General features: G+C 40.0%; 1 protein-coding gene across 10 annotated transcripts in view; it reads left to right on the top strand.

Annotated features, from left to right (window-relative positions):
- LOC107088586 (teneurin-3) overlaps positions 1-11,336 on the top strand; it is a 471,923-nt gene that overhangs the window by 318,133 nt on the left and 142,454 nt on the right. For all 10 annotated transcript variants that reach the window (XM_015380867.1, XM_015380866.1, XM_015380861.1 and 7 more), the window contains 3 exons: positions 426-527; positions 1,339-1,533; positions 8,920-9,120. In XM_015380867.1, the coding sequence (XP_015236353.1) occupies positions 426-527; positions 1,339-1,533; positions 8,920-9,120 (498 nt within the window). The remainder of the gene's footprint in view (positions 1-425; positions 528-1,338; positions 1,534-8,919; positions 9,121-11,336) is intronic.

The raw sequence follows: 11,336 nt of genomic DNA, 5'->3' as shown, positions 1-11,336 counted from the left end.
AGACAATGCAATTGTTTTCTCCTATTTTAAACTTAAATTTTTGTGTTCCATTGGCAAAGTGTCTCACGTAGCTCCTCCATTCAAGATAAATGCACTTATTTAGATTTCATTTTTTTTGCATTGTGCAGATTGTTTGTGCTCTATTATTATTTACATATGTGCCACACAGACATTTACATGCTTGGTCCATGGACAGTTGCTCTACGCTGTAAGAAGAAAGAGAGCCAGTGAGACGGCAGGATAATTGGATTTTTAAATGTGTTGATGGGGCCGACTGGCTGTAACAACAGCAACCACAGAGGACTGCTCTCTCACCGCGCTCCACGCAGCCTCACTCTGCGCCGCTTATTTCTGCAAATATTCAGTTTCATTTTCAATCTACCTAATTAATTCTCTCTCTCTCTTTCTCATATTCACCTAATCAGAGTCAATTATGGAGTGTCCTCAGAATTGTCACGGAAACGGTGATTGTCTCTCAGGAATCTGCCACTGTTTCCCAGGATTTCTGGGGCCTGACTGCTCTCGAGGTAAATGCTCGTAGAAAAACACTCAGCCACCCACAGAGAAGCAGTTATTGTTCCTAGATTGTTATCCCGGCAGAGGACGTGACCTGAGCACCACAGAGGCTCCCCTCGCCGCTCCGTACACTCGCCGCTCCGTTTTCACTGTTCCTCATGTTCCTCGACTTTGGCTCGCTGCACGTCATTTTAGACGCACCTGTTCACGTCTTAAACCCAGAGCCAAATGGAACCACATATGCAGTATCTCTGCCCCCCCCCTCAAAAAAAACTACTGTATCATAAGACTGCAAACCTGTTTTGTATGTAGAACCAGAACAATAATATCCCCACATGTTGTTTTTTTAGAAGACAGCAGTGATATAAAAGTGCAAGGAAGCTGTCACAGGAAGGAGAGACCAGGAATAAAAATTGCTTCTTTTTTTTTTTTTAGGTGCAACAGTGCTTGAAAATAGGACAGTGTCAGAAAGTGTCTGTGGCTGATGTGTGGGGGATTATAATAGAAACTAATTGGTGTGTCGAGCATTGTTTGGCACTGGTGTTTTCTGGCCTTGTTTTTACCCCCGATTCATCAACCAAGTAAGCAAGCTGTTCACATCTCAGAGGAATAATAGAGTTATTTCACTCACACAATAAAGACGCTAACTATAAATATTCAGATAACTGCCGCTCAGGGCGCCAGGAGCTGTTTATTCCGTTTAAATCATAAATAATTCAGCTCGGACTAATTGCAGATTTTGTAGCTTTTAGAAAAATGGCTCAGGTTAGGGTGATTTACAGCCTGACTTGACTGCTGTCTGTCTCTGTGTGTCTGACTCAGCCGCCTGCCCGGTGCTGTGCAGCGGGAACGGCCACTACTCCCGCGGCCGCTGCCAGTGCTACAGCGGCTGGAAAGGCACCGAGTGCGACGTGCCGTCCAACCAGTGCATCGACATCAACTGTGGAGGACATGGCATCTGTATGATGGGAGCATGCATCTGCAACACGGGGTATAAAGGAGATAATTGTGATGAAGGTAAGAAGATTTCAGAAGCTAATAAGGAACTACTGGAACTTAGATATCTGTACCTTAGTTTCACCATTAAAATGGACTATAGAGAAAACACTGATGATGACAAACTGCTGGAAAATGTTCATTTGGATGCTTTAGATTAAAGCCTGATTGATGCTCAGAAACCAGGTCGTCTGCATGTTTGTTGCAATTAGCACAGATATAAAACCCCCCTCCTTCTGCAGACACCAGTGGCAGCTGGGGGAGTTTTTTTCTTTACAGGGGGCGCTATAAATTCAATATAGACATATGCCAAAAACCAATCAAACGTTCACACCAGTATATTTATATGAATCCCAACAACAAAAAACATTATAAAACAAAACATTATTTTATGTACAGGTTTCCTTTTTGTACATAAATCTTGCCTCTGATGCTTTGTGAAGGTAAATCTGTGTTTTGCATGGTCCAATATTGTGGCACTAACCTATGAAAAAAAATTACTAGTTTAATAATGGAGAAGCTATTAGTCAGCTTTGTATTTTTTTATATATAGAAACTATTTATTTTCTGAGAATATGTTTATTTAAGAGCAACTATGCAGATTGAGAAACATGTAGAAAAAATAGACTATATTCTATTATTTTCCATGTGAATCCCAGATGTTAATTCTTCTTAAAAAGTGCTTTAAATCAGTCCTATCTGTCTTTATCCATGCTGGCTCAGATCCTGAAATTTAAAAAAGGAGGCAGGGAAAGCAGGATAAAGCCTTAGCCTCGCTGCATGCAGTTAGCCAAGCCTTGGAGCTGAACCAGGTCCTGGAGATGGATGTCTCTCTCTTTCTCTCTCTCTCTCTCTCTCTCTCTCTCTCTCTCTCTCTCTCTCTCTCTCTCTCTCTCTCTCTCTCTCTCTCTCTCTCTCTCTCTCTCTCTCTCTCTCTATCTATCTCTCTCTCTATCTATCTCTCTCCAATGCTCCAATGAGCAAAAATACACTTCCTGTCACCTCAGGTCGAATCTTAGCTAAGCCCTCGGCCGTCCCATACCTCTGTATTGCAGAGGAGCTACTGCACATGGACAACTTTTAACGAGAGTCAATGGTCAAAGATTTTTGCGCCCTACGGCGGAAATACGTCACCAATCCGATGAAAAATGTAATGATGCTTTACTAGTCATTAAAGATTAAATATATATTTTGCACATTTAAAAAAAACAACATAATACATTTAGAATCATTATAAGGATCTTTGGGTGGGTGGGGCAGTGCCCTAGCACCCTCTATTGGCCAGCCACCACTGGCAGAATATCTGGTGCACAATTGTATGTGAACGCAGACACATAGCATTGCATGGAGAAGAGACAGGAGGCCTCTGATTGGTCAAATCTACATCTGCACTATACTATGCGTATTTCCTGTTTGGTACCTTACCCGCTTGTTTTGTTTGTATAATCGCCATTGTGGAAAACGACTTGTGAAGATGGACCAGCTTGAAGAGCGAGGTTCACAAAAAAGTGAGGAAGTACCCACATCTGTATGATTCGTTCTCCACACCACAAGGACAGCACATATTCAAGCAATTCATGGAGGGAGATAACGCCATTGTTGTTGAATGAACTCCGTAACCAGAAGAGAAACACACCACCCACCCCACCCACAATCCTAGCTAGTTCCTGATTTTCCGTCTTGTGTTGTGGCATGGAATAACATAACGCAGACTATGCTTCAATATTGGGCATAAATCAAACGTGTCTGCATCATACCTGTGACAAGCTAACTGCGACACACTGCTGCAGGAGGATAACCAGCCCTTTAGTTGCTGCTTTAAGCTCCTAAATTAAATCTTAAAACACTTAGAATGACCCTCCAGCTCAATGACGTGACGCTCTGATGACAAACCAAAGGGCTTTGAACATTTTAGACCCGTTGGAATGAGCAAATGAGGCAAACTTCATGTAGAAAAACAAATCAATTTCACCTGCACTGAGCAGGAGGATAAAACTACGATGTCTATGAAGACACAAGCAGATTTTCAATGACTGAAGAGGCCTTTATTGATGCTAGCTGCAACCAAACATCCTTAATGTTTGTTACGTTCTCTGCAAGAATCCAGGATTTTGTTCTTGTTCTCATGGTGACAAGAACAAAAGGAAGGCTAGCAGAGCCACGACAGAGGAGACATTTATCAGGTCAATGAAGGAGGAGAGCAAACTGCTTTTACTTTACATAGAACGATAACAGAATCAATCTAAATCTAGTCACACTTTTGTTCTCAGAAGGCTGTAGGTAAGGAGTTCTTCCCGTGTGTCGGGAACAAGCAGGATGACGTCCAATGACAGGGCAGTGAGAACAAAATGACATCATTTTGGTTTTTACAGCTGTGGGAACAAGCACAAAATTCTCACTTCTGGTGGAGTCTGTAGCGACCTTTAAAAAAAGGTTTAAAGAATAAAAAAGGTCATCTTCAAAGTCCTATTTTGCCTCATGACATGTTAAACCTTATTAGAAATGGCTCCTGTTTCCTCTTATGGCATTTTGAAGCTCCTCTTATAACCTCGTTCTGTTCCAGCAGTGAAAAAACCAAACGACTGGACTTTTCCCAGGTCGGATCATTGTAACCTTTAGCATATTAATGTCACGGTTCTCCCCTTTTGGGGACTCTGAGATTTTAGTTTTCAGTTATTCTGTTTTTCTGATCTTTGGTTTATTTTCCATTATATTCAAGCAGTCTTAAGTTACTCTCTGCTGCTTGGCTTCCTTCTAGTTAGTTCCACCTGCTCCTTATTCAGCACAGTCCATCCTTTGTTTTTGTCCTTACATAAACCAACTCTGCAGTCACTCACTGCTGGTTCCTCGTTGTTGTTTTGTTGCTTTCTAGTCTCTGGCCCCCTAAGTGAGTCTGCTGGTTTTTGGTTCTCAGTATTTTTGTGCTTTTTGGATGTTTGCCTCAGTTTTTCTCCATGAAACCTACAAGAACTCATCTCTGCATTTGGGTCCTCAAACAACCACACCCTCCAAGTTGACAATTTAAACATGACAAAGAAATAATTTGAAAGTCAATAGACTCTCCTGAGATGTTGGACATTATTAAGGGGGAGGGGCTTTTTTACAATCCTTGCAAAACCTTTTTTAAAACTTATCAGAAGAGCTCAGTCTGGTTATTCTTAGCTCACCTTAAAAGTCAGGGTTAAAGGATTAGATCAACATGGAGAAGACACACTGAAAAAAATGGAAATCTAGATAAATTTTGAAATGAGGAGGTAAAAGAGACATTTTGCCAATGGAATAAGACAATTTACATTTAAAATAAGAAAACACAATTATATTGTTTTATTTCAAGGACATATTATCTAATTATCTTATTTTAAGAGTAAAAATACTCATTCCATTGTTAAATAATCGTATTTACCTACTGAAATTAAGGGTAAATACACTTAATTTAAGAAATGTTTACTTATTTGTAGATCGTTTTTCCAGGTCAGCATTGGTTAGACTCTTTGCCAATCAAAGGGACCTGGAAGTGAACATGCTGCTGAGATCAGCTGTTCTTTTAGGATGAATGGGTGGCTAGCTTACATCGCTAATGCCTGAACACAGGTTTGGTTTGAGACCCCCTGCTGTGTAAACCGCTTGTCTTCAAGTGTTCCCAGCCCACTAGTGTGCTGCTAAAACTCTACTGATACATGTTTTTCTAGCAAAGGAAGGAATGGAGTAGCTTCTATCTGGTGGCAGGAGAACTGGATACTCTCAGAGGATTTCTTATTTCCTGCCTCACAGCCAAGAATTGCAGAACAAAAAAATAAAAAAGTGGGATTGAAAATTAACCATTTCCTCCAAGAGAAAAACAACCCTGCTTTGAAACAAGGTGGTGGTGGTATGATGCTGGGGCATTAGTTAGAGTTGATGGGAGATAATCCAGTCCATTAGTCTAAGAACAAATGTTAGAGTCTGGAAGAGACTGAGGCAGAGGTTCACCTTCCAGAGGAGCCCAGTCCACAGGGCCCATCCCCCCACTGTTATGAGACGGCATTTAGACGGTCTGCTACACTTTGTAGGTTTCAGATAGTAATCTATGATTATGTATTGCTCTATATTTATAAAACTCACTGATTTCATGAGTGGAAGATGGAAAACTGCTCAATAGAGTATGAATACTTCTTGAACTAAATTGTCAAGAGATAACAGCCTCCAAGTCATTAGACGTCCCTCCGATCACGACTGCAGGAGCGATTTGGACAGACATCCTGCTCCAAACACTGGAACTATTAACCCCTCCCCCTCTTTCAGACGACCTCACCTCATCCACAAATACCATCCCTCTGCTGTCAGCAGAGAACATCTAAGGCCTTCGCTCCAATCCTCACACCTTCTGCACAACTCTGCTTCAGTTTATGATCAGAAAGCCGTGTGGAGACAGACCAAAGTAGCCGAGCGCTGCAGCAGAGCAGCCCTGCCGTCCCTGCAGGACGTTTTCCTCCAGCGCTGCAGGACCAGAGCAATTACAATCATTAAGCAACTTTCCTGCCGACTGATCTCAGCCAAATGGTTCCGTTGCCTGATGACTAGAACCGAGAGAACATTAGAGCTTGTTGCCACAGATTATTAGGCTTCTAATCAGAATGTGCGCAGCAGCTGCAAACTCTTAGCTGTTAAGCATTTTGCTTTATGGGTTTTCCTGTTGATAGCTGCAAACGATACATAAACTCAGTTCTTAGATCTGATTTTATTTTAATGTATTTTATCATCATTTTATTTTTCTTGGGCTTCGTTGTATCTAAGCTGCATTTTCCTGCTGTGGTAATAAATAAAATAGGCTTCTCTATTTCTTTCATCACGTCTATAACTATACCACAACAATTTATGCTATTAAACTTTCTTGCATTTTTTATCTGCATATCCACATTTATCCCATCTTGCTCTCCAATGTCGGGGTCGGGGTGGGGTGGGGGGGAGTGTGTTGTTAAAGTAATTAATCCCGTGTTAGTTTTCACCTTTTCTCCCTACATGAGTGTGACCACCCAGTGGCTAAATGCATAAGCGGGTAGATTTAAAGCTAATAATCTGAGTGACCTATGCACACCTGCCTGAACCAGCCCTGCTGAAAAGTAGCTTATTAAAATGATAATGCAAATCTAGTGCAAATTAATTTCCTCTAATCTGACATACACTTACACATCAGCGGTTACGCTGCAGTGAGCGCTCAGACAAGCTACAAGGTGTACATTACAGCAGGCGCTTGATACCAATTAGTGATTCAGAGCACACACAGCGCGCTACACGGGTTCACAGACAGACGACAAAACGCCTCGACTTTAGCTCCACATCTTTAATGCAGGAAGAACGATTCAATTCAGTTTATTTCTATAGCGCCAATTCACAACACATGTCATCCCAAGGCCCTTTACAGTTCATCAGATCATCCAGTCAGATTGACTCAAAGTTTTCTATCTAAGGAAAACCAGTTGACTGCATCATCTCATTGACTCTTCAGCAATCCCTCACACTAAGCATGCTTGTAGTGACAGTGGAGAGGAAAAACTCCCTTTTAACAGGAAGAAACCTCCAGCAGAACCAGGCTCAGTGTGAGCGGCCATCTGCTGAGGCTGACTGGGGTTCAAGGAGACAGAAGCAGACATAGAAAAAGCAACTGTAAAAGACGGCCCCGTCCATGAAACACACAGCCAGGCAGACGAGCTCCGAGCCAGCTCCCATGTCAGAGGATGAAGAGAGCACATCCAGTTAGTCACAGTCAGAGAAACAGGACTACACTGGAAAACAGGCCGATCTCCAACATCTAGAAACAAAGGTGTTGATGGCAGCAGCACAGCTGATATTTCTCTCCAGGATGGAGTCACAGCCAAACAGGAACAGACCAGATGAAGCTACTATGAGAAAAAGCTGAGAGAGCAGAACGTTAGAGATTGAACTAACAGATTCTGCAGAGTGGGAGAATAGAGAGAGAATGAAGCAGAATGATGAAATAGGGGTCCCTATGTCCTCCAGCAGTCTAAGCCTATAGCAGCATAACTATAGAGATAGCTCAGGATAACCTGAGCCACTCTAACTATAAGCTTTATCAAAAAGGAAAGTTTTAAGCCTAGCCTTAAAAGTAGACAGGGTGTCTGCCTCACGGACTAAAACTGGTAGTTGGTTCCACAGGAGAGGAGCCTGATAACTAAAAGATCTGCCTCCCATTCTACTTTTAGAAATTCTAGGAACCACTAGTAAACCTGCAGATTGAGAGTGAAGTGCTCTGTTAAGAACTTTGTTAGGAACAATCAGATCTCTGATGCAATTATAAGGTTCAACAATGAGTTCTTCATTTTCACCTATGAAACCTTCTACATCTTTTAAGGCCTTTTTTTTTTTGAGGGATGAGGTGAGTTTGGTTTAAAACGGACCCTGTGTCTGACGGCAGCGATTAAACATTTGCTTCTATTCCAGTTTTATCGAGTCTGTGCATAAATAAATGCAACAACATGGGCAGGCTGCCGGCCTTTGACACCCGCACTTCATTAGTACGTCACATCGGCCGCTGAGCTACACAGCCAGGTTGTCACTCTGGGGGTCACTGTGCTGATTCAAGTCGATATGCAGTCTGTTTCCTACTGTCTCCTTTTTTAATCTTTTCTGACATTATTTTCCTGCTCTTAAGAACTGCAGCTTAAAGACTGCAACAGTGATCCTAACGCACTTTAAAACTTCCTGAATGTTTCTCACAGCCTTCCTGTTAAGGTTTCCATTGCTGTGCGATTCAAAAAGGCCATTATTGTTATTAATTTATTTGACAGGGACAGTGTACATTAATAAGCATTCCTGCAAATCCACCAGAGTTATCCAAAAGCTTATTTTTCATCTGTTGTCCCTGAACAGATCTTAAAATTCTCCCTAAAACACAAATAGGACTTTTTCAGTGAACAATACAAATTTAAAAAGGAATAAAAACGTTTATAACTCTTAAAAACTTGTTTAAAAAATACAAAAATAATGTTCGCTAGACTGCAGATTTTAGGTTAATAATTCAGCTTTTATAAAACATGTGGATTATATTCAGGAGTGCAGAATCTGTTCCACAGTGGGATCTCCAGAGTCAAACCAAATTAAAACTGAATGATCCACTCCATCTCCTTTGGCCTAATCCCCCTTACAGTCTCTGTCCTGATGTCCAGATTAAACAATCTATCTGGTAGATTATTAGAAGTGGCTGATTTTATTTTCAAACACCATGTAATATGTCCATCAGCAGACATTATAAATGATGTAAAGCATGCAGCATCTCATGCTGACGACCAGAAGAGATTTTCACTGTTTTCTTGTTTCAAAGGGAATTCTATTTTTTGCTGGTTTATTAAAGGAGAAATAAAACAGAATCAAATGTTAAATCAGCCATCCCTCCTCCCCATCTGTCTCCAGTGGACTGTATAGACCCCAGTTGTTCGGCCCATGGAGTGTGTATCCACGGGGAATGTCACTGCCAGCCAGGATGGGGTGGCGCCAGCTGTGAGATCGCTAAGGCCTTGTGTCCGGACCAGTGCTCAGGCCATGGGACCTACAATGCAGAGACCGGGACGTGTGCATGTGACCAGAACTGGACGGGACCAGACTGCTCTTTAGGTGGGTCAGCTGCTTCTGTTTGCCTCCCTTTCAGTTGGTTCAGTTTCCCTGCAAATAATCTACACATAAACTGTGATTTTATTTTATAACATGGCTGTATAAATCAAATATGATCAGCATTTTATTCTGTGTAGCTTTTCTCCTCTGAGCCAAACCTGAAGGTTTATCTGCAGGGTGTTCTAATCTGCATTAAATGGAGTGCTGAAACAGTGAACCTGAACAGCAGGCTGGACTTCTTTCACTCAGTCAGACATTTTGAAACATTTGGTTAAGATAATAGAAAAACTTTAAACAAAATCATGTCTTTTTTTCTCATTTTAAATAGAAATCATTTTATTCAACTGGTAAATTGTTTTAGTTACCTGTTTAAATCAAGAGGAAATGACTTATATTTCAGTTTTTGCAGTATTCTGTGCTTTCAGGTATTGAGTAATGTGGATTTAATGTGATTGTTTATTCCTATTTTTATTGACTCTTGTTACAAGTCATTTGATATTTGTGATGAAACAAATGCAGAATTATTAGTCAAATTTATTTTAATCCAGGTGAAGGAAAATCATAGAAAGCTACAGGAAGCTTAAGTGTGTTTATTGTATTTGAAACATTTAAAATACGACTTTCATTTCATAAAAACCCTGATATGAATGACAAAAAATAGATAAATCAATGCTCAATATGCAAGAAAAGAAAAAGAACTGTACCTATTAACAAAGAGAGGTTAACATTTTAGTCCTAAAAGTAATAGCAGAATTAAAACTGGACCTTTACTTAACATTTGTAGAAAAGCTTCAATTTCAATATTCTTCTAGTTTTATAGTTAAACCCCGTATTTGTCACCTCTGACACAATTAGGCTGAAATTCAGTTTGACCGACATGTTTGTAACGACTAGAGCTGATATGAATGGTTCGGATGGGCTGGAGATGAGGGTGATGGTAAAGAGGGCCTCTGAACTCATCACCAATGATGAACTAATAAATACCAGAGGAAACATACAGCGATACGACGGAGGGCCAGGCTAGAGATTTTTTTTTTTATTTCAAGAATAAAGTCGTAATACTTATATATTAAAGTCATAAAATTACAAGAAGAAAGTTGTAATATTATGAGAATGAAGTCATCATACCACAACCCGTTTCATAAAGAAAGCTTTGAGCTCTGACCTGCCGATGACGGACGACCAGCTCCACCAATCAGCAACCAGAGTCCACTTTGACTCAGGTATACTGATAATAATGTGATGCTAAAACGCTTAATATTTCCTTATTTGTTAAATCAATCCCTAAGCATAGGGTCACAAGATGCTCGACATTCCTCATTTATGAATAAATCCTTGTTTTACGTTGTGTTATATTTTAAACGATACTTGATTCCAATGAGGAAAAAAACTTAAAAATCCTTATATCTAATCCTTCTTTAGATATAAATAATTTGAGTATAAATATTTTTTTACTTTTCTCTGTTTTGAAAAAAAAATTCAACTGAATTCGATGTACCTGTTTTTGTGCAGAGAATATTATTTTTTTTTTTTTATAGTTTTTATCAATTAATTCCAGCTCTCGTTAAATGCCAGTCGTTGGCTAAAACCTTTTTTAAGCACACATATAGAGCCTACTTTATATCTTGTTTTAAAGCCTTAAACTCAGGTAATGTAGCGTAAGACAGGTTTATTTCTGCAGCACCTTTTAGCCATAAAACATCTCAAAGAGTGAACCTTTTTTCTAGAGGAGTTATTGTGTCTTCAGCTGTTGTCCTCTGCTGTTTGCTGCTTGGTTCTTGGGTTAGAGACGTTTCTCCTAACTGCTGTTTGTTGAAGGGTTCTTCACATTAACTGCCTTCCTAGACATGAAAGAGGAGATATTTCCAGGTAGTCCGTTTCCTCTCATTTCCATCAGCACTCTGCTTGGCCGTGCTGGTTGGCTGCCTGTCAGTCTCATCACTGCTTTAGATCATCTTTAATATCAGTATGCAGCATCTACATCCTCATTCACTTTAAGCCGATGCATTTTTTAATTCCATAGCAACTATATTCTGGAGAAATTTGATAATTTAAAGATTTTTTTAAACCTTTCTGTAGTTTTTGAAGAATGAAAGCAATTTAAAATTTGTAAGGAAGTCATATTTAAATGTCAAATCATTCTGGTTTAAACATGTATATAAATGTTTCTTTATCAGACTATATTGTCCCAAAATTTAGAACATTTTTTTTTTTTTTTT

The sequence above is a fragment of the Cyprinodon variegatus genome, unplaced genomic scaffold (genome assembly GCF_000732505.1).
Source record: "Cyprinodon variegatus isolate N-32 unplaced genomic scaffold, C_variegatus-1.0 Scaffold223, whole genome shotgun sequence".
In the NCBI taxonomy this organism is placed as follows: domain Eukaryota; kingdom Metazoa; phylum Chordata; class Actinopteri; order Cyprinodontiformes; family Cyprinodontidae; genus Cyprinodon; species Cyprinodon variegatus.
This window is presented reverse-complemented; position numbering and strand designations above follow the sequence as displayed.